The sequence below is a fragment of the Lathamus discolor genome, chromosome Z (assembly GCF_037157495.1).
Source record: "Lathamus discolor isolate bLatDis1 chromosome Z, bLatDis1.hap1, whole genome shotgun sequence".
NCBI classification, from domain to species: Eukaryota; Metazoa; Chordata; class Aves; order Psittaciformes; family Psittacidae; genus Lathamus; species Lathamus discolor.
Window position 1 is genome coordinate 101860543 of NC_088909.1, and position 23730 is coordinate 101884272.

Sequence of the window (23730 nt, forward strand, 5' to 3'; positions counted from 1 at the left end):
AAAGGCAATTAACCTTTGTCAACACTTGCCCAGCAGTATTGGGATCACGACTATAAAAATGCCATTGTCTGCCACCACCATATTGCTCTAAGTTTAATTGACATAGGTTAAATACTGAAAAAGGTTACATTTTCATTTAGAAAAAGAGAAATTAAATAATCCTTTTTCTCTCCAGTATTGTAAAAGTCAGACAAGGCATAAAGAATAGATCCTCCAAGCCTTGCTGATCCATCAGTTGTGTTAGCTTCCATTCCCCTATTATGCAGGAAAAAAATTCTCTTCAGTTTTAATATGCATCTGCTACTGGAAAAAGCTGGAGACAAATGGCAGTGCTGTACCCTGCAGACATGAGCAAGATCATGTTTCTTGTTCTCTTACACTGTTAAAGGCTAGAAGAATAGGAAATTTGCACTGCAAGCATTCTGAATTTCATCCTAAGACATCATTCTGGGCTGAAGATCAGAGGATAAGGCTTACTTATGCATACTCAAAGCCGAATGCCAGATCCTGCCTCATCTGTAACAACACCAAGCTGTTTGGTGTGGTCGACACACTGGAGGAAAGGGATGCCATCCAGAAGGACGTTGACAGGATCAAGAGGTGGGCCTGTGCAAACCCAATGAAGTTCAACAAGACCAAGGGCAAAGTCCTGTAACTGGGCTTGAGCAGTCCCAAACCTCCAAATACAGGCTGGCCAATGAATGGATTGAGAGCAGCCCTGAGGAGAAGGATATGAGGGAAGTGATGGATGAAAAATGGACTATAAGCCAGCAGTGTGCACCTGCAGCCCAGAAAGCCAGTCATATTCTGCTCTGCGTCTAAAGAAGTGTGACCAGCAGGTGATTCTCTACTCCACTCCCATGAGACCCCACCTGCAGTCCTGTGCTCTGCTCTGGGGCTGCCAACATAAGGAAGTGGGCCTGTTGGAGCTAGTGCAAAGTAAAGCCACGAAGATGCTGGGAGGGCTGGAGCAGCTCTGCTCTCGAGACAGGCTGAGAGAGCTGGGCTGGGTCAGCCTGGAGAAGAGAAGGCTCCTTAAGCAGAGACCTTAGAGGAGCCTGAAGGGATCTACGAGAAACCTGGGAGGGACTTTTCACATCGGCATATAAAGACAGTACGAGGGGGAATGGCTTTAACCTGCCAGAGGGGAGATTGAGGTCAGCTCTTAGGCAGAAGCTCTTCCCTGTGAGGGTGCTGAGGCACTGGCACAGGGTGCCCAGAGAAGCTGTGGCTGCCCCATCCCTGGCAGTGCTCAAGGCCAGGTTGGACGGGGCTTGGAGCAACCTGCTCTAGTGGAAGGTGTCTCTGCTCATGGCAGTGGGTTGGAACCATATGGGCTTTGAGGCCCCTTCCCACGCAAACCAGTCTGGGATTGTATGATATTCAGAATCTATGATGGTTTTCCTTTTTGATGAGTGGAAAGTAGGCTTTAAACAGCATCCACACACACACACCTGTAAATACAGAAACAATGTATTATTCAATGGAATTTTTCCTGCAATGCAGGAAACTCTCAGATGAATCAAAAAAGCTTAAAGTCAGCTTTCCTGTTAGGTAGCTTTGCTGACATCAATACAGACATGAATAACTACATTTTTGGCATGACACTGGATCAGAGTAAGTTGTTTTCTCATTGGATCCTGTCCTATCTCAGGTTTGATTTATTCTGTGTGTTACCAAAATAGATTTTCAGTGGAAGCTGTAGGCCTAATTTATCTTATTTCTGAAAGATCCAGCTAGCCAAATGTAGTGAGAGCTTGTGAGCTAACAAATTTGTTTCATTTATTTCTGTGCATAAATTATTTTTAGAACAGCAATAATGTTAATTGAATCATATGTAAGATGGATAATGGGATAATATTTTGAAAATAAATGTCTTGGTCTTGCTCTACTATTCATTAACACTAATTGCTTCACATTTGCCTCTCAGCAGCTGGTCAGTTCCAATGTGTAACTCCAGTAAGCTAAAGCATGAAAAAAACCCTTCTGCTGGTGTAAAACTGTATATCCAGAAGACAAACCCCATCCTAAAACCAGTGCAGTAACTGCTCATACCTCTAGCAATACATATAGAATCATAGAATAAACTAGGTTGGAAAAGACCTTTAATATCATCAAGTTCAACCATTCCCCAGCACTAAGCTCACCACACCATGTCACTGATGGATGGCCTCATCTACACAGTTTGTGAACACTTAAAGGGATGGTGACTCCACCAGTGCCTTGGGCAGCCTGTTTCAATACCTGAGCACCCTCTCGGTGAAGAATTTGTTCCTAATATCCAGCCTAAACCTCCCCTGGCACAGCTTCAAGCCATGCCCTCTGTCCTATCACTTGTTACTTGAGAGAAGAGAACAACCCCCACCTTACCACAACCTCCTTTCAGGTAGTTGTAGAGAGCAATAAGGTCCCCCCTTTTATTGCTAATATATTTGTAAAAGCATGTTTTATTATCTTTTATGGCAGTGGCCAGATTTAGTTCCATCTGTGCCTATATACTGTGACTATTAGAACTCCTGCCTTGCAAGGAAAAAAGCACGGTACAGGGGTGTTGTCTTGTTACCCAGCCAACACCTCCATGCACTGCAAGAACCCACTGCCAATCCTAAGTAAGGACCACTGGGATGAAGCTTGTCAGGTAGGTATTAATTTCCAGGATTGTACTTATCTGTTCATTTCCACCATTTGCTTTTCATTTAGATACGCCATAAATAGCAGATTGAAGACAAAGGGATCAGTAACAACTCATCCACCCCTAGGAATAACCGGGAACAGGTTAACAATAATGTGAAGGTTAATTACATTTGAATTTCAGCTGTTATTTCAGAAATAACTGTGGCCATCCAAGAGCTCTCAAATTATAATTACGACCCTGTGGACTGGGCTGTCTCACCAGGCATACCCCCCTCAGAAAGGGGTAAGGCTAGAGTGAGGTAGACAAGTCAGACAGGTCCTCAGTCTAAGCCAGGACTGCGTATTTTCTCTGATAAATTTCATCTGGACTTCTGAAGAAACCATTCAACCTCTGCTTCAGGTGAGATTAGAGACTGTTCAGTGCAGCAAGTTCCAGCTGTAACATATTCCTAAATGGTTCACATCTATCTGTGTTTCTGTCACTGCTATTCTCTGCTTAGTAATTCTTCTCCCTCTCAGTTACTTCAGATTCCCTCTCTACATTTGCATTACCAGAGAAACATGCAAAGGCTTTTTTAGTATTTTGTATTGAAGCTTACCATTTCTTGTGTTCTTTTCCATATCTATGCAGACTTGTAATCTACCATCTTTGTAGAGATGTGATCAAAACCACATATCCCTGTACTACTCCAGTTATCACCCCACGTTACATAAGAGAAGTATTTCTCTGCTATTCCTCACACAGTAAGTTCCAGCAATACACTTGTCTTTTCATAGGCATATCACAACTCACCAAGCAATACACTCATGTTTCTCCCTGTCTTTTCAAATTACAAACCTTCACCTTATCAAAGATTGCTCTGATACTCTAAAATGCAGTCCTCCTCTCCACTGATCCCTCCCAATCTGTACTAATAACAACTTTTCTGGCTTATCTGATCTTTCCCTAAAGGCACTATAGCAATAGCCTTACAGAATTTCAGCCAGATTATTTTTACTATACTTCCCTTGTTAAAGGAAACCACAACTTCTTCTCTTATTAATAAGAAAGAGGCTAGTTTTTTTGACATAACCTGCCTTTGGCAAACGTGCGATTTTATTCCATTTCATATTTACTCCCAAGTCTCTATTCTTTCTGTCGCTATTAATTCTATTTCATCATATAAAGATCAGACTCATGAAACCATTTCTACCTCTCTGACATATCATATATCCTTGTTATAATCCAATTACACAGCTCCACCCCTCTTCAGACAGATTCATTAAAAATCCTTACTATCAGAGTTGTGATTTCATGCCTTGTCATCTTGGGTGAGAGGAGCTAGCCTTCATCAATTTAATTGCATTAAGTTCTTTACATTATGCTTCTATCTCAGATACTGTCATTTCTACACTCATATAACAACATGAGAAGGGTCAACCTGGATCAGACCAGGAGTATCTCAGGCCAGAATCCTCTCTGTAATCAGAACCATAAGCAGATGGCTCACAACAGTGAGAAAAGGACCAGCAGATACAACACTTCTGCCTAGTTCTCTCCACTTCCAGTTATTTTCGGCTCAGAAAATCTTGTATCATTCCTCTTCGATATGCTGTGCTCTACGTGTTCTGTTTGTTGCCTTTATTGAAAACTGAGGGAAAGTTTCAAATGTTGTATCACTGCTCCTGGATGTAGCACACCCTCTTTTCTCTAAATCCATTTAAGTGACCGTGATGGGTTGATCTTCGAGGGACACAAGGTGCCCACCAAAGCTGCTCTGTCACTCCCCATGTCAGCTGAACAAGGGTGATAAAACATAATGAAAGCATGTGGGTTGAGGTAAGGACAGGGAGAGATCACTCACCACTTACTGTCATGGGCAAAACACACTTGGGGAAATTAATTTCATTTATTGCCAATCAAATCAGAGGAGGGTAGTGAGAAATAAAAACTGAATCTTAAAAACACCTCTCCCAACCCCTCCTTTCTTCTCAGGCTTAACTTGACTCCCAAATTCTCTACCTCCTCCTGCCAAGTGGTGGAAGGGGAGGGGAATAGGGACTTTGGTCACTGCATCACAGATTGCCTCTGCTGCTCCTTCTTCCTCACACTCTTCAGCTGCTGCAGCATGTGATCCCTCCCATGGGAGACAGTCTTCAATGAACTTCTCCAATGTGGGCTCTTCCCACAGGCTGCAGTTCTTCACAAACTGCTTCAGCATGGGTCACTTCATGGGATGACGTCCTTCAGGAACAGACTACTCCAGTGTGGCTCCCCTGCGGGGTCACAAGTCCAGCAGCAAACCTGCTCCAGAGCTCCTCTCTCCATGGGGCCACAGGTCCTGCCAGGAGCCTGCTCCAGCATGGGCTTCCCACAGGCTCACAGCCTCCTTTGGGCATCCCCCTGCTCCAGCATGAAGCAGAAGAAGGCTTTTTACTATACGTTTTCACAGGTAGAATTTTTGTTTCATTTTATTATCAGCTTTTAGCGTACACCATTTAATTGTACCACTGACTTCAGGTTTAATTCTTCAAGAGGCTCAGGTGAAAGATCTATTCGTTTTCAAAATGACTGTGAATTCCAGTGGCACAATTCACAAGAAGAAGCCTCTCAGAAGAATAGACAAAACGTGTTCCCAGTCTGTTTATACTATAAGGCTTTTGTTGGCACACTGCTGCTGGGGCCGCTAAGCAATCCAAATCCTCTACAGTTGCATCAACCATACAGTATGAAAGTGCTAAAGCCAGTTTCAGAAGCCAGTTTCTATTACATAGATATATCCTAGTTACGCTGATATATCTACACCTATTCCAGGGGCAAACTAAGAATTTACTCCCCTGTTTCTGTATTACTTCTCTCAGTGCATTTTGCTCCAGTCATAATAGAAATTATTTCTCTGCCTTGGAATTGGTTTAACTTGGACTGAAGAGGAAAGAACAACCCACAATTCTGTATAGATCAAACTGTGTTAAAACTTAACAGAAACTTCCTGAAATCCCCCATCCCTCCAAACATTCTGGAACATGAAGAAGATCTTTCAGTGTGGCCTCTGTAAAGAGGCTAAACACACACACACACTGCTTTCACAACTAGCTCCCCTTTATTCACTCAAGCATGGTAATATACAGCATACAGATAAGGGTCTGAGCCATGAAGCCAAATAGCAACTACATCATTCCCAGTGACTGTTTTCAGTCACTATAAATTCCATTCTATAAACAATCACTCCCCAGGCTGCTTCACCCCAACCTTGCACTCAAACACTCCCTGGCTTGCTCAAGACCCAGTTGCACTACCAGCAATTATTATTCTTCTTCTTTAATTATCCACATAGCGGGAACAGGACAGCTTGCAGTTCCCACATTTCAGCACCACCATGTTGTATTCTCAGTGCTTGGGATCACACTTTTAAGATGAGGACATTGTCACTTCAGCAGAATGGACTGTGGCATCCCTGCAAGGCACTCCTGACAGAGTATGCTGGATTAGGAGTCAGTATCACCCTCACAGCGAGATCACAAAAAAAGCATCTGGGAGCTTGGCAGGAGTTACGATACCTGCTAATCTGAGAAGCCAGTCTAATGGAGGCCACTCCAGATCAGCAGCCTTTGACATTCACTCTGCTGCTCCATAGGGATCAGAGTGTCTGACTCCCTCTGGGGATGATCACATCACTGTGACTGAGGTATCACCATACTGTGTAATTACTGACTGTGGCATAGCAGTTCAGACACGAGAGAGAGACGTTTCTGTCACTTTCCAACTGAACGAATAAGCCATGCACGAAATCCCCCCTCAAATTAGGTCAAGCCTCCCAGAATTGTTATTTAAGTATGTAGGCTTTGATTTTAATTAACCGTGATTAACTTTTATATAAAGTATATATTATATACCATTTATATGCATATAACTATAAAATATATAAATTATAAATCTATAAAATTATCATTAAAATAGCAGTGCTTTATTAACATTTTGAAAGAATCCTAAATTTCTTTGCCTTTCAGATTGGAAGATTGTACCTAAAACTTCTGCATCACTTAGAATTCTTTGCAAAGTCACACATTGTTTCTACTTATTTCATTCTTTTATCTCTCACATGCTAATTAAAAATGAGATACCCACTATCAAAACCATGATAATGCACAAAAAATAGAGACCTATATGTCAATTGGAAATCAGGTTTTAAGAGAAGATTATTGCTTAACCCTGTTTTGTATTCCCATACAAAATACAGCAAAATGTAAATCCTGTTTTGGAAACACAGCTCCTAATGAAAATAACATTTTTAATTTCTTAGGGTTGTTACTTGACATCTGAGACAACTAGCTACACAGCCAGCATGACTTGTTATATTTCCCCTGACTTGCATTATGGATGCATCCACCACCACCCTGAGCAGCCTTCTTCCAGCATTATGAAATGTACCTGAAACTCCAGAGAAGTAAACCTTCTTTCCTTCTTCTTCACCTCTTCTTTCTTTATTGCCTGAGGTTTTGCTTTCTCTTTCTCTTTTTCCTTTTCCATTTTCTGAATGTGCTCCACGTAGGCATCATAGATCTCCCACTGAGAGACAGAGGCAGGATTTATCAGGACCCGATTATATGCCAGAAAAAATCTATCCTACACCATCAAAAAATATATGTCCTCAGAACAATAACACTGCCACTGGAATCAGCTGAAGACAGCTGGCTTGTTGCACAAAGAGTAAAGGATTGAAGCCCAAGATTTTTAAAGCTTGATGGGGTATGTCTCACTTTTTAAGAAGACCTTATTGCATTCTTGATGATTTATTTCTTGAACACTCTTTTTGGTGCTTTGACCCTGTATCTTTTTTGTAGGACATTGTGTTTGGTTTGTTTACCAGAGCTTAACGGGAAACACGCATTAAACATTGCTTTCTGACATTTCTCATGTGGTGCTGGAAAATTAAATCGTAGCTGCTTAACACAGTTGAAATCTTGGACTCCAACTCTGCAGCATATGATCAAATGGAAACTGAGAGTAGCTTTATATCTTCTGCTATGCCACATGACACAAATGCCTTACTTGAGTAGATCCAAAAGTAATTTTTCTATTTAAGAATTATTCAGCAGTATTGGAATGCTAGTACCGTATCTGAAACAGGTACATTACTTTCAGGGCAAAACAAAGGTAATCTAATACTGACACGTAAGTTTGGGAAAACAGGTACGATTCAAACACAAAATACAGACTAGGGCACTGGAGAAAAAAAAAAAAAAGGTAATAGAAATCTTTAGCAAAAAAACCCTGCATTGTGTTTTAAATTTGCAGGCAAAAAATGACATCGAAAGATGTTCCAAACATCAGGAAAATGACAAAGAAGAAGTGATAAGAAGAGTAGGAGGAGTAGAAAAGAAAACTTTGAAATAAGAAATTGTGAGCATAAGGAAGAACAGAAGGAAAAAGAATTGAGGTAAAAACGAGTTTGTGTTGAGATTTTATCTTGTATTCACTCAAAAATCCAGCAGACTAAAAAGAAAACATGGGAAAACTTTTAATTTTCAGACATTTTGTGTGGAACTTAGGTGAGGTCCAAATTCATGAGTTTGTTTGCTTGAGTTTGGTAAAATAGGTTAAATTCAGCAACAGCCTAATTGTCTTAAATAGTTCTGTTCTCCCAGATTTTCCAGTCATCGAAAATGAAAGGAAACTAACTGGAGGGGAGGGAGATCTTAAGCCAATTACTCTGTGATTTCAAGTTCAGGAATAGACTGACACCTTCGCTCCGCTTCCTATCACTTTTCCATAACAGCATTTTTTAAGTTGCTTCCATTACCTTATACCTTCCCCTGTGGTACACTGGTAACAAAACAGTATTTCCAATACCAGTTGGGTACACTACTTGAAGCAGTATTTGCAGCAGTGACAAACACAAATGCATGTTGAAAATATCCGTGAGAATTAATTAGCAGAATTGGCTGGATTCCCTTTCCAATGAAAGCTATAGCATATTTAATGTGTAAAATAGCATGCCAATTTTTTTCACATTTTTAAGTGATGGAGAAAATATTATACAGTTCCTCATCATTAATAAATTGGCACATTCCCACTACACAAAATAGAGCTGAGTCGATTGCAATAGGCTTAGTGTGGACCTTCCACGTTCCTTATGCAGTAGGTCTCACCAGTTTCAGCTTCAGGCTTAGAAACCTGCTTTCACATACAGCTGAACTTAGTCAAGGTAAAAAACACAGTGTTGCACACATTAAATTCTTAACAACATGCCTAAAACTTCAAAGAACCCTTGTGAAATCCCAGCTGTATGAAATCTTCAGAGCTCTCCACTCTCTAAACAGTGTTCAAAGTGTAGCTAGCATGCAGACATGTCCTAAGTGCTATTTCATTGGTGTTTTTTCATGTACTTTTAGTCCCCGTTGATCCTGCCTCTGATGGGATCAGCTGATAGAGGTGTCCTGCAGCTGACCAGGTATTAAATTCTGGATCACAGCACCTCGTTAATAACCAGCTCACTCACCACACAGTGATGGGAGATCTTCAGCAGCAAGACAGTTGCCACTCCAGAGAGAGACATGACCAAGAGGAGGCAGTGCCTGCAAGCTGCAGCCCACCTCTTGCTCAGTCCAGAACCATGTTCTCACTGTGCTTTTCCTGTTTTCACTCATTTAAGACTTCTAAAGCAGACTGGACAGGGTGGCTGGCAAGTGATAGATCAATTAAAAGCAATGAAACCAACACACTTGGGCTTAGAAATATAAACCATTAGCAAGTTCACCCATTAAGGCAGAAAAGAGGGTCACACTAATTTGCTCTCAAATTTAAGCCAAAGAGCAAGGCCACAGTATGGGATTTCATTCCATTGCAAGGAATGTAAATACAGCAATTAAGTTTTTCCTTTCTCATATCTCAGTTTCACACATAAATTCTAAAAAACGTTGAAAGAATATACCTGGTTAACAGTGGCTGAGAAATCTTTACAAGGTGTAGGCTCCGACTGACACGCTTTTTCCTGAATAAAGAACAAGCATAAAGAAGTGTAATCTTTGCATTGAAACTCTTTTCAGTGACATCTGTGAAAACAGCCTTCTCATAGCAGGCAGTTAGAGTAATATTGATCTAAGATTAATTCAACATCTAAATGACTCCTATAGCACTATACAAACATTATAAGTGATCATGCAATTACGAATAGATTTACTTGTGGACCAAAAGAAGGTTCTTTTTTTTTTTTTCCAGCATACTTAAAAGAACTAATTTCAGTATTTCATTCTGAAGGAGTTGAAATGGCTTCTTTCACTTTACCATTTGAAACAATCTGCTACTGATTATGGCATCAGCCATGATATCCTACGAAATTTGAAAAGTTTTGATTTACATGTTAAAACCCCACTTGGGTACAGTAGTCAAAGCAAAAGAGTTGAACAGTATGATAACCTATAAACAATTAGTTTCATGTCACTTAAATCACATTTTTATCACTCTTACATAAACATTCTGAAATAAATGAATAAACTTCTGATACTTTCATTTCATTGAGCAGCATTTTCTTTCGAAAAACTGTTGTGACAGGACATTTTAAAGAAGCTGCTTGTAGTTGTTCACTGACCTCTGAAATGGAACAGTCTCAGAGGTGGAAACTGCACATCCTATACAGCACGCTGTGGTACTTCACAGCTATATGGTCTGTATTCTGCTTTCAAAGGCAGAATCACACAGTGGCACACAAGCCTCTCCCAGTGAAATCAATAGGAAGAGAACATGCAGATCTGAGAACAGAGAACTAACAAATTCAGTGGCCTCCACAGGGGATTTTGAGCCGCAGAATCTTAGCTCAGACATTGCAGTAAGCACTTCTGCAGTAAGCTTGACAAACTCTCCTGAGATCCTCCATCTTTCCTAGTGGGCAAAGATGGTATGTCTTCAAGAAGATTGCCCCAGCAATAAAGCAACTCTTTGATCTCTCCAAGCCTATCAGTTGTAAAGGCATCTCACTTGAGCTATAATAGCTGCAAGAAGGCAGACAGGCTCTCTGGCGAAGCTGTATACACTCTGATTCCAGGGGAGAAAGGAAAATAGGAGAACTTTCTCTCTGCAAGTTGTACCACCAATTCAGAAAGCTCCTTTTTGAGCACTGAACCAGGGGCCAGCATCAGCACTATTGATCAACCAGAAGGCCTGATGACACACTCAATAGGAGTGGCTGCAGGCTCAGTAAAGAGCTTAGGGAAAGTCTAGGATCTGTACTGATCGGAAAGTGCATGCATAGAGAGGGAGCGAAAAGTCCCATGTAGCAGCAGTAAAGATTTGTCATACTTACCAGAGTCTGTTAGTGTACTACCTGTGCTTAATACAAGCATAAATACCATTATCTTTTCAATTGTGTGCAGTTCTGGTGTCCTCAACATAAAAAGGACATGGAACTGCTGGAACAAGTCCAGAGGAGGCCACGAGGATGATCAGGGGACTGGAGCACCTCCCGTATGAAGACAGGCTGAGGAAGTTGGGGCTGTTCAGCCTGGAGAAGAGAAGGCTGCGTGGAGACCTCAGAGCAGCCTTCCAGTATCTGAAGGGGGCCTATAGGGATGCTGGGGAGGGACTCTTCATCAGGGACTGTAGTGACAGGACAAGGGGTAAAGGGATAAAATTTAAACAGAGGAAGCTTAGGTTAGATATAAGGAAGAATTTTTACTGTGAGGGTGGTGAGGCACTGGAATGGGTTGCCCAAGGAAGTTGTGAATGCTCCAATCCCTGGCAGTGTTCAAGGCCAAGTTGGACAGAGCCTTGGGTGGCATGGTTTAGTGTGAGGTGTAACTGTCCATAGCAGGGGGGTTGGAACTGGGTGATCTTAAGGTCCTTTCCAACTCTAACTGCTCTGTGATTCCGTCATTTTGTAATATAGGAGCACTTATATCCCTGCTCCATGGGCAAGAACTGGAGTACAAGGCCATAAAAAGACTCTCTGGCAAAAGGAAATTGAATTAATGGATTCCAAGCCCTCAGCTACTACCCTAACCACTGGTCTATGATTTTGCAGATGATAAAATAGACATGAAAAGTATTATATCCAAGTAGAAGTTTAAGGATTTACAGTAGCAGCAAAACTTCTTTAGGCTGTACAAGAGGCAAGAACTTTTCTGTCACCATTTTCATCACCCGGAATGTTTTACCACAGTAAAACACTGTTCCTTCCTCCTAATACTAGCTACAGAGATCACAGGATATGAAACAAACACAGATGATCCCAAAGTAAAGATCACTCAAGTCACTCAAGGAAATGGCAGCATACCCGCAAAGGGTTGTTGAGTGTCCTTGAAGCTCTCTCAGTGAAATTGAACTGGTTTGCAAGCTTCTTCTCCAGCTTTCTGGGGGGAGGAGCCTCTTCATCCTCCACTGCCTCAGCTACTTCTGCTGCTCCTGATTCCTCTGCCTTTTCCTCTTCCGCAGCCTGCAACAAAATAGAGCAGTGACTCCACCCTGAAAGAACCTGACATCTCTTTCCTTCTTCAGAAGCACCTCTTCTCAGACTGCTCCAGTTCTTTTGCCTAGTGAGTCAGATTGTAACTGAAGATTCAATATGTAAGATGGAAATTAGGAGACTTCCAGCAATTAGAGCAATGAGGTTCTGGAAGGGTATATGGAAATATGGAAATACCAGGAATATGGAAAACCAGGAACTGAAGCTACTTAAAACAAAGCCTGACATGAGTAAGATACTACGTCATGACTGCCCTTCCTAAAACGGACTTAGGGATCAGGAGACTGTGTTAAAATCCCACTACCCTGTGATTTCATTTCCTTGCTAGACAGTGAGCTTTATCCGAAACTAGTCTGAACTTGATTCAAAGGCCTGACACTGTGTGGATAAGAACAAACTTCTCACAGCATACTCCTTTCCTTACCAGCCAACTACCTTTAAATCAAGACATTGCTTAACTCATGTTAATTCATGTTTAAGCGTTCGACACTGTCCCACACAACATCCTTGTCTCTAAATTGGAGAGACATCAGTTTGATAGGTGGACCACTCAGTGGATAAAGAACTGGATGGGTAGCTGCACACAAAGGGTTGTGGTCAATGGCTTAATGTCCGGCTGGAGACCAGTAACGAGTGGTGTCCCTAAAGGATCGGTGTTGGGACCGGTCTTGTTTAACATCTTTGTCGGTGACACGGACAGTGGGATTGAGTGCACCCTCAGAAAGTTTGTTCAGTAGAATCTGAAGGATCTCACCTACAGCAGAGACATCTCAGGCATAAAAGAACCAATCACAGAAGCATCTCAGCAAGCCCATTTTATAAGAAAGGAATGTCAAATCTGATATTAAAAATAAAATGGACAGCTCTCTGATGATTATGGAGAATTACCTGAGTATCTCCTGTGCTTTCTTCATCTTTAACCTGTGTTTCTTCAGATGTTTCTGCAGAAGTCTCAGCAGGAGCCTTTTCTGATGACAAAAAGGATAAGTGAGTAGGTCCATGATAATAGGATGTATTATTCCATACTCCGCAGATCTTTCTATCTTCTGAAGCATTAATACACAGATGCATCCTTTTCTCATTAGACAACATAGTAACCAGTTCCTAATTTGGAAGCTGATTTTTTGCTTGAAGCTATAGAAGGCGACAATGTTATTACTAGAACAAAACTGCAGTCATTCTGGCTGTACTGAAACAAAAAATCTGATTTCAACTCAAATCAAACCCTAAATCCAGTTCTGACCTGAATAGTTTTGTCTCTGGGTATCCAATCAGCTCTGGACCTCTCTGCCCTCAAAAAATGGTTGGAATTTCATATAACCATGAAGAATGCCTTCAAGGCATGTAAGAGCAACAGTATATTTTGTTCTTGTTTATATGGATAAATATGAATACACTAGTCTTGTTAGAGAATGGTGGATGTCAACATTCCAATCACAGTCTTGAGTGTGTAGCCATGCTAGCACAAAGCTGCTAGAAACTACATAGCTACGAATCTACAAAAAACATTGCCCATAACAACAATCCATGCTTTCGTGGCATTGAAGATCCCCTGAAGTACTTTGTCCTACTTCAAATCATCATGCACATTTTGTTGAGTATAAAATAAAAGGTGATGACCCTCAGAAGCTGCAAGTAACAACTTCTCTCGGGATCTTATCCTGTGTTATCATTGCGCCTGACAGTTACCACCTTGAAAGTACACTCTTTGTGACACAACTTCTCCTTTTGCAAAAAGCAGAAATACAAGAAAATTGCTAGGCAGTACATCTTTCCATGCTGAAAATTCAAACCTAAAACTCTTTACTAACAACAGAGCTTTTCGGCCTCTGATTAAGGTGTCCTTGGACTGAAAACCTCAGAATGGTGATAATAGCCCAGATCAAAGGTCTAACTAGCCCAATATCTTGTATCCCACATTGTCTAGAAGGAGATGTCCCATTTAAAGTGTAAAAATTGGTGAAGGGTATCACAGTTTCCTGTATGATTACCCAGCCTCCAAACATCTCTGCTTTGATACTTTAAATCATGTCTGAAACCTTCAAATTAGGCTAGGGAATTTAGACATTTATGTTCAACTAATGGTAGTGGAAGATGTTTAAAAGACACTAAATAGCTCTGAAAATTTCAGTGTTAGTGTTTACATGGCTCAGAAAGCATGCACCATTTTCTACACGGCAGCAAACATCTGGCTGATTGTTTTTTCTAGTTTCATTTCCCAAGAAGGATGAAAGCCAAAATAGGAGCTGTTCAGTTCCATGGTGATGAAGCATGATCATTCCCTCATGTTTAGTAACTGGCAACAGTACCCAGCTGAAGATTATTGTGGCTTCAGATAATAAACCTACCTGCTCCAATGGCTGATTTCATACTCTGTCGCCTGCCTTCATCTGAATCTTTGGGTATCAGGTTTCCATTATAAGAGAAGTGAATGGCCATTTGATTCACATGGCTTATTTGCTTGTATGCTCGTTCCTACCAAGAAGAAAAAAAAACACCAAAACCAGTGGAAAAAAAGTATTTTAAAAACAGAAATACTGTGTAGACTAAATTGCTAAGGCTAAGAAGATCCATAGTGATAAATATATGTTTGCTATTTGCATATTTACACTGAATTTCTTCCTATATCTCTCAACACTTGAGAGCCATAAATTAAAAATACAACAAAAAGAAGCAACAACATGAGACCTCTAGTTCCCCAGCACTGTAACACCAAGTGAGTTTAAATATAGCTCTAATTGACCTCTACTACACACAGCACTCCCTAGGAGACTCTCATGTCCTTTTGCCCTGAGATCCCAGAACATGTTGTTGTACCTACACAAAAGCATCACCATATGTAGAAATCAACTCTGACCTGGGGATAGTACAGGCCCTTAGGACTGTGCCCAGGTTACAAGCACTGTACTAATTCAGCTATTTGATGCTAGCTTGATGGGCGGTTGCTTGTGGACCATTGTACAGTGCCCCCAAGCACCTGGTCTCAAACCACGTATTAAGATTTTGAGCTGCAGCTAAAAGTGATCAGAAGCCACTGCAGACCACAGATGCTTCAATAGCTTCTTCTTAAAAGTATGACTGCTTTCTGTACCAGTCACAACATAGCATCAAGTATAGCATTGAGCCCACTCTAGTCACTGTGGAGGATTAGAAATTACGGATCATCCATCACCTGTTTCTATCCCATGAATATGGAAAACATCAACTCCTAATGGAAGATAAAGTGATCTTATTTGTTTCTACAAAACTGATTTCCCTCCCCTGGTGATCTCATGTAATGGTTGGTCAAACTAGTTACCATAGCAGAGGTAAGACAGGCTCAGGAATACTTCACCTGACTGTTCCCTACCCATGGTTGTGAATAATCTAGTGCCAAAGCTGAAGGAGCTGCCCCTGTGTCCTTTGCTCCAGGGGGGTGTAACCCTTGCAAGGGAGGAGCGGGAGGCGAAGACATGGTTCCAGTCTCCCCCTCCCACAGTCTGCATTGCTGTTCATGCTACCTGGAGAGACTGCTCCAGGGAAATGCAGCGTATGCTCTGCACATACAAACATGAAGGTGTGACTCTTAGATGTTTCCTGGCAGTCTTTGCTGCACCCTCTCCTGCCCACTCCTACTCACCAGGAACAGAGCTTGTCAGTGACTTCACAAAGCACATTTCTGAGCTCTCCTGTAATTCAGACTGAATCGTGATATGGGGATACTGAGGTATAACTGTCTTACAAACTGAGTAAAGCATTGCCTTTTGTCCTCTAACCACCACAGAATGGAGAAAGTTACCACCTGAGATTAACTGTATGTCGTGGTTTAAACCCAACCACAAACCTCGTTCACTCACTCCCCCCCTTCTTGCCCTCCCCCTGCTCCTGGAGGGACGGAGAGGGGAATCGAAAAGAATGCAACTCCCACGGGTTGAGACAAGAACAGTTTAGTAACTCACGTATAACACAAATCACTGCTGCTACCACCAGTAATAATAATGCTAAAGGAAATAACAAGAGGAAAGAATACAACACCTCAGCACCAGCTAACTGATAACTCGCCCCACTCCCCCCAGCCAAGCACCGACCGATACCTCCTGCAACCCTGCAGTCCCTTCCCTTCCAGGGTAACTCCCCGTTACATCCTGGGCATGACGTGCTGTGGTATGGAATACCTCTTTGGTCAGTTTGGGTCAGGTGTCCTGTCTCTGTACTAATTATGTTCATTGCCAGATCTAGTTGAATAATTGTTATACCCTACTTATGAATTAATACATCAATGCTTTTAGACTTTTGCCCTCTGCAAAAAAGAACCATTGGCAGTAAATATGTAACAAGATGAAGCCACATTAAAAGGAAATTTACCTAGTTATAAATCAGAAGAAAACACAAAATCACTTAACTGCAAAAAATGTCATCGTGGTTTACAGGTCATGCCACACTTACTTTAAAGCTGTATCTGACGATATTCTGGGGAGCATGGGGATTATTAGCTTTCAGGACGCGTGTAATTTCCTCCTTTAATTCCTTTGGAATGGAAAACAAATTCTACTGTAAATAAAACTCCACTATTAATACAACATACAGCACACAAAAATCAGCAGGTTTAGGCTCAGTTCTATGACGTTCAATTTCCTGCAGATACCTCATGTACAGCGGATGCCTTCACAAGAACAACACTTGTGGCAAAGCAAGCTCAGAGTGGACTCCGAAACAGTCATCTGCTTCTCACCATTGTATTTCAATGGGCTTTCTTGAATCTTTCAGCAGATGTTTATTCTTCTCTAAGCTATGTTAGCACTTGAAAAATGCTAGCTGCATTCTATAGGGCAAGGAAGATCACCCATGTCTTGAAGTGTACACTGTCCAAAAATGCATAAACAATAAGATCAGTAGCAGTGCTCGCAGGATTGACCACTGCAGACAAAATGCAGTACTAGAGATAACTGTTTTACTACCTGAGTAGGGGGAGGTGTATCTTCCCTTTGAGAGCTACTTGGAGGACAGGAAGCCAACCAGAGTTTTACATTGCAGTGGAAGACAGAGCCAACTGCAGCTGAAATGGTGACTGACAGCAATAGTACTGAGCCAAGCTGATAGAAAATGGCCATAAAACTGTAGGACTGTATATCACACACAGACACCTGAAAAGCTAAAAGATTGGGTCTGGGGTCCTCCTTGTCTAAGTGACGCCTTTGCCCTATTCCCCTCTTGGATTAACTCCACACAGTTACATTGCCTTAAGGCCAGAACTGTGATTCAAAGCACATTCTCTGCTTTCCTGCTGAAAGACATTTCAGTTTATGCAGCAGACACTGTACTTCAGTAAGTACTGGAGTTTTCATCTCGCAGGAATCCCTCCAAAACAAATGGGTAAGAGGTAGGCTTCATCTTACAGAATTTTTACACATCTCATGACAGCTACAGACACTGTTTTACTCACAGCCTCAGTCAGCTCCAGTTGATCTGGGGGTTTGACTAGAGCCTTTCCTCCTGCCCCTGCATCTGCCACGTCGCCTGCTTCAGTGGAGACATCGTCATCCTAGCAGAGGAATGACAAACCCATTAGTACATCTCCCAGAGCAGCACTTCTCCAGGCATGGAGCAAGGAGATAAAAACAGCATCCCCCCAGCTCATCTGTAGTTTGAGCAGAGCAGATAACCCCAAATGGCAGGCCCAAATCTGAAGACTGTTGAATGGCTACATTTGACAGCAAGAGTTCAGCAACGAGGAGCTGCTGTCTGAAGATAATTCCTGGCCTGTAACAAAACTGGAATAACTCCAGTAACAAAACTTAAGTAACTGTACTTCAATTTTGATTTGAAAGGTGGCAATTCTGTTTCTTTTAACCATATACACCCAAATGAGTCATACCTTGGGACTACTCAAGGGCACAAGTCAAGGACCTGCAATTACTTCCGAAGTGCTATTCTATAAGCTACACTTAGAAATTAGTTTGAGATACAAAGCTGCAGGGATGGGGATCCTGGAGGAATGTTAACCATTTTCTCATGAAGACCAGCAGGTCTGCATTCTCCCAACATAGAGAGCTGCTCTCCTTAGGCTGCGGTTGGGTTGATGTCATGGTATGATATCATTAACAGGAAAATGAATCACTGCAGGGATGAATTTCAACTAATTGTCATTACAGACAAACTGCCAGAACACAAAGTTGCTGATTAAATCGTTTAGCTGCTCCAGGCAAAATTTATCCCTCAGTTAGAAATGTGTAATGGGTTGATTTAAAATAAATCAATCATTCTTTTAAATACAGTTCTCTCAGGTCTGCTAAACATTATAGAGCTGGCGGTGAGTCCAGGGTATAAGTGAAGGCTGGTTGCAGGTACAGAGACTGGATCCAGCAAAGCTTTGCTATCTGCAGAGTGCCACAAAGGTAAATAGCACAATGATGTGTAAAACCATGCAGTGGCTGAGAGAATTCTGCATATGCCAGGCATCCAGGGAAAGTCACAGACTGCAGCCTTTTTCTTCCCTAAGGGAGCTGAAATGAGTCAAGCTGTAGGGAAGGTCAGGCACGCTAATACGCGAGAGATTATGACAGCAGAACAGTTGCTTGTGATTTAATGCTCCCCACCTGCTTGTAGGACATTTATCATTCACAATTCGATACCAATCAGATCAGTGGCTGTTTTCCCCAGTGAATCATGTAAAAAGTGTTGTGGGTTTAATGTTTTTATTTATGATTTTAGTTTAAAAGTAAATGAAAAGGGTCAAAAGAGGAACGTTTAACAGGACTGTGACTTGTTCTAAGAAAGTGAAAAGCTGTTTATTACCATGTCTGTTTAAAGACAAGTAAACTGCTGTTCTTCCATCCATGCCAATACAGCAAAATAAGGGGAAGGTAGATTAAATACAGCTATTCTAAGCATTTATTTGCCCAACAGTAAAAACATTATAGTAAGGATTATAGTAAAAAAGTTAATGCTTTTTTTTTTAATGTTTGTATTTCTACATTAATTAAGTGAATATGGGATATGTTTTGATTTTTCTAAATCAAGCAGTCAGTTTTCTCACAGTCTACATCAGCTGATATTTTGGAATTTACACCCCATGCATTTTATTTTAATCTTTTCATACTGCAAATTACCTACATTGCACATTTGTTTTAGCTGCCACTTTTATTCCAAAGTGCTAGTGTAATTCCCTTCTCAGTGGAAATCTAGAGCTTCCTAACCTTACTGCTAAATCAATTGGAATGTTACCAATTCCATAAAACAGGCCATTGTTCAGACTGCATCTAGTTTTCACCTCATAGATAAAGAATGAGAAAACACTTTTTGAGACTTGTGGATTTGTGGCTCTTACCCGTTTTTTAGATGTCGCTCTCGAAACCCTTGGTAGTCCTACCCTTCCTCCTGAAGGTCCACCTTGGCCCTGAAGCGACAACATACCAAAAGTAAACCTTCAAAGCACCTTTTTTTCCTAATTTAACCAAAGCAGAATAAAAGTTTAATATGTTTAATAACGTTTGCTCCAATGGTATGTTTCAAAAGCCGAACATTCCAGTATTTTGTCTATGAATAATTTAATTGAAAGGCTGTCACTTTAACAATACAAGACAGCAGTTTTCAGGAAGAAGAAACGCTAGGCTCTCTCCTTGTTACTGTCTTTCTGTGATACCCTTAAATGTCACACACACAGAGGGTTCTAGTGCCTTGCTCAAACACACAGAAAAGCTGCTCTTCTCCAAATGCCTGCATGTCATGGTGAGCCTGGAGACGGCAGATCCACACCTACAAATACACAAGTGCTAAAAAGACATGGAAAACACTGATGAGCAGCTGGAAAGTTGACCACTGCCAACCTCCCCAAGCACAGAAAAACGTCTATGACAGGCTTTAAGGAAAACAATGAAATAGTTGTTCATAGGGAGCCTGATAGAGTTTAAGGAATAACAGAAGGGCACCAGTGACAGAGCTTTATGAAAACTTTACAGAAGGTGAGAGAGGAAATGAAGAGGATCCTTTTGAGAAGACACTGTGGGACAGACAGGACCAAAAACTCAGATGGCAGAGGGAGGGAGAGCTGACAAATCAAACAAAGGAGACAATATTCAAAACCTGGGCAAGAACAGGTTTCAAGATGGATCCCAGAAAAATACTGGATGGGATGGATAGGAAAAGCAAAGTAGGTACTTGGAGAAAGTGTTTGTCTTTGTGACAGGAAAGAAAGGAAACTAGAGAAGAGGGAAGGAAAATGAAGGTGTGGAAGAGCAAGCTCCCAAGGGTTTATTGATTTTCTTTAGAAGAATGTTAGAGTGCGCCTTTCAGCCCAGATCAAAAGTCAAACTACCCAAGTATCTCCCTCCAGCAGTATTCAAAGCAGATATCTATGGAACTTTCTCCAGGATACCCTCTCAGCTTGCCACAGGGACTTAAAACAGAAATGCTGTCTTCTGTGATTCTGTGATTCTGTGATTCTGTGATTCTGTGATTCTTTTTATTTCATACCAGTGAACCTTTTTCTCCACAAATTTATTCAGTCCTTTTGGAATCCATGCACATTGTTAGCATGCACAGCTTCCACAGCAAGGATTCCCATGGTACAACTACATGCAAATGCAAAGAACCCCTGCTTGCTTTTCAAGTCTGCCACTTGCTGTTTTCATCTGGTTTTCCTAGTTATTCTACTCACAATCCCAGCTTTATCATATTATCCATTTCTCATCCCCTTTTCCATACCTCTTATGAACACCTTAAGGAGCATGGTCTCTACAGAGTTTCCTAGATGCCTCTCATAGTTCCCCTTCATTAGGAAAATTAAATATTCATTTCTACCATCTGCTTCCTACGCATTAAACAATTAAGCAGCTATAATGACTTCGACCCAGGATCCCCAAGCCTTTTTTCTAAAGTCCCTTCACTTGTTAAGACATGACAATAAGAATTCAGAAAAGAAAAATTTTCAGAGAAGAAGAAACAGTAGCAGAGATGTGAGGCTGTGCCTTTCAGTACTACCCCTCTTTGTACCACCTAAGGCACCTAAAACTGCATTTACTTTTATTCTGGAAGATACATATTAAAACTGATGAAAAATGAAAAGACCAATACATTTATATGCTTAGAAAATGTGCCTTGCTTTGAAATACAAATTGTTATGACTCAAGTGGAGAAAATAAAGAGTTATGACATTTCCTTTATAATCCTGCAGTGGGCTGGTAGCAGAGCAGATCAGAGAGCCTAAAAGCCCCCACATCACAACCACTGCTGAGACTACTGGATTACACAACTGTCCTGTGTCCCCAGTGTGATTGCTTGGCAACAGGCAATAGCACTTCCTACCCTACAGAGAGCATGCTACATGTGAATTAGAGGTGATTTAAGCAACACGATTTAAGCAGCAGATTTTCAGAGCAGAGTTTTATTCAGATCCAAATCAAAATCAAACTCTTGATTTTAAACATGGAACAAAGCCTACTCACTATTACCCTTTGTAAATGAGTCTATAAAAGCATTTATCCTGCAGCAAAGGCATCGACAAGGCAATCTGAGGGTAATTGGTTTTGGCAGTTGCACAGATTTCAATTAACATAATCCAAAAAGCCACCTGTGAATACATATATGCAACAGTATTAAAACACAAAAGTGGCACTGAAGAAAAGCTAGAGTGCACTGGAAGGAGGCAGCACAAACCTTGCCCTGCTCCATGCATGGTAGAGTTTGTAGAACAGAATGTGAGCAATTTTTCTAATCAATCAGAGACCTATGGCTAATTTGCTTTATTTCTTTTGTCTTTGTACAGTACCATCATGGTTTTAAGACTGTAACTTAATGATATAATACAGGCCTGATATGACTGGGAGACCCTGAGGAGACCCATGGTGTGGCATAGAGGAGTACAGGCAGGTGATGAAAAGCAATGGGGCACAGGCTTGACACAGGGAGACCCCACTAGTGTAAGCATCTCATCACTGGCCAGTTAGAGAAATGTAGATCTGCAGAGGGAGGAACTGAAAAAAACTGGGTTTAGGAGTAACAAAGAAAACAAAACAATAGCATCTAGCATACTACTATACATCGGGTAGCATCAGGTATAATGTGAACACCCTACCAATGAAGAAACATGTGGAACTGTGTTAGCTAACATATAAAATAAACTCCAAGGGGGTCTAGAACTGTTGGAATCCAGCTGGAAGGTGACACAAACATGAAGAGATGAGATCCTAGTATCCTGGCAATATTATCACTAGACAACACTCATCATGACTAGTAAATCTCTAAAATTATTACAGGGAGCAAAACGGGGATCAAACATGATGCTGGGGAGGGACTCTCCATTAGGGACTGTAGTGATAGGACAAAGGGTAATGGGATCAAACTTAAACAGGGGAAGTTTAGATTGGATATAAGGAAGAAGTTATTTACTGTGAGGGTGGTGAGGCCCTGGAATGGGTTGCCCATGGAAGTTGTGAATGCTCCATCCCTGGCAGTGCTCAAGGCCAGGCTGGACAGAGCCTTTGGTGACACGGTTTAGTGTGAGGTGTCCCTGGCCATGGCAGGGGGGTTGGAACTGGATGATCTTATGGTCCTTTCCACCCCTAACTATTCTATGATTCTATGTGTCAGCCAAAAATATAAAGTGTTTTACATAGCCTCCTAACTCAGGTAACAGCACAAAGTCTAATGCTGCGCCACTTGCTGGAAAGGGCAATCCTGACATTCCTTTTTATTGGTGTGCCCGTGCTTTGTCCTTTTGCTATCTCTTTTGCAAGCTCCTTCTAACTGTAAATCTTTCCTGAAAGCCTGCACAGTGTCCTTCTTCACACCTTTCATTAAAACTTCTCTGCCACATCAGCTGTAGAGTCCTCAACAGCACCCAGGTAGTTGATGACCTTCTACCACAGCTCAGAATGACGGCCATTGCTTACTTATTCTTCTTTTTAATTTATCCATAAACTACTATTTAAGATGCAAACCTTTTGCTCTAAAAGCCATTTCTTTGTTCCACGCTGAAGTGTTTGTACAACAGGGAGGAGGTCACAAATGCACCCGCAATACAAATGAACAATAAAGGATAACTGTGAATTAACATAAGGATTGTATATTCACTAGCAAGATGCTCACAACAACCAGCCTTCATACACATCTCTAAAATTCAAGCACATTTTTGCTGTTGTTAACTACGGGAAAAAAACCCCCCAAAAAAAAAAAACAAAAAAAAAAAAACCAGAATATTATCAGCATCTGAAAGAGAAGCATTTCAGAAGTTAGAAAATGTGAGAATTAAGGTTGCTTGGGCAACCTTCAATTCATCCCATCGGCGACAGGCATGGTACACAGCTTAATTCCATAACCATACACTTTGTTTTGTGTAAGTTCCCTGCCTCATTTAAGCTCCCCCAGGCTTACAAACATGGACAGAGTTCAGACAATATGTTGCTACTAGCGCTTTGGTTAAAGCTGTTCAGCATCTAGAATCTTTTCCTTTTTTTAATGCATAGCCTAAATCAGACACCCAGCAAAGAACATTTCAATCACAAGCCAAACACTAACATTTTAGTGAACTCTATATAAACTGAAGATGATTTTGCTACAGAAAAAAATTAACAAGTCTTCCTAAATCTTTCTAATAAATGGTGCTATTATCCCTGCCTTTAATAATAATTAACAAGAGGAGAAGTGTGAATAATTATGAGAGATTTATATTAGGAAAAAAGTG

The 23730-nt window shown here is 41.1% G+C and overlaps 1 protein-coding gene across 3 annotated transcripts in view; it reads right to left on the reverse strand.

Annotated features, from left to right (window-relative positions):
- Positions 1-23730, reverse strand: part of DNAI1 (dynein axonemal intermediate chain 1) — a 151634-nt gene that overhangs the window by 120842 nt on the left and 7062 nt on the right. For all 3 annotated transcript variants that reach the window (XM_065662725.1, XM_065662726.1, XM_065662727.1), the window contains exons 2-9: positions 19378-19446; positions 17494-17592; positions 16497-16577; positions 14420-14546; positions 12960-13039; positions 11883-12041; positions 9546-9605; positions 7043-7180 (exon numbers count right to left, since the gene is read on the reverse strand). In XM_065662725.1, coding sequence (XP_065518797.1) covers positions 7043-7180; positions 9546-9605; positions 11883-12041; positions 12960-13039; positions 14420-14546; positions 16497-16577; positions 17494-17592; positions 19378-19446 — 813 coding nt within the window. The remainder of the gene's footprint in view (positions 1-7042; positions 7181-9545; positions 9606-11882; positions 12042-12959; positions 13040-14419; positions 14547-16496; positions 16578-17493; positions 17593-19377; positions 19447-23730) is intronic.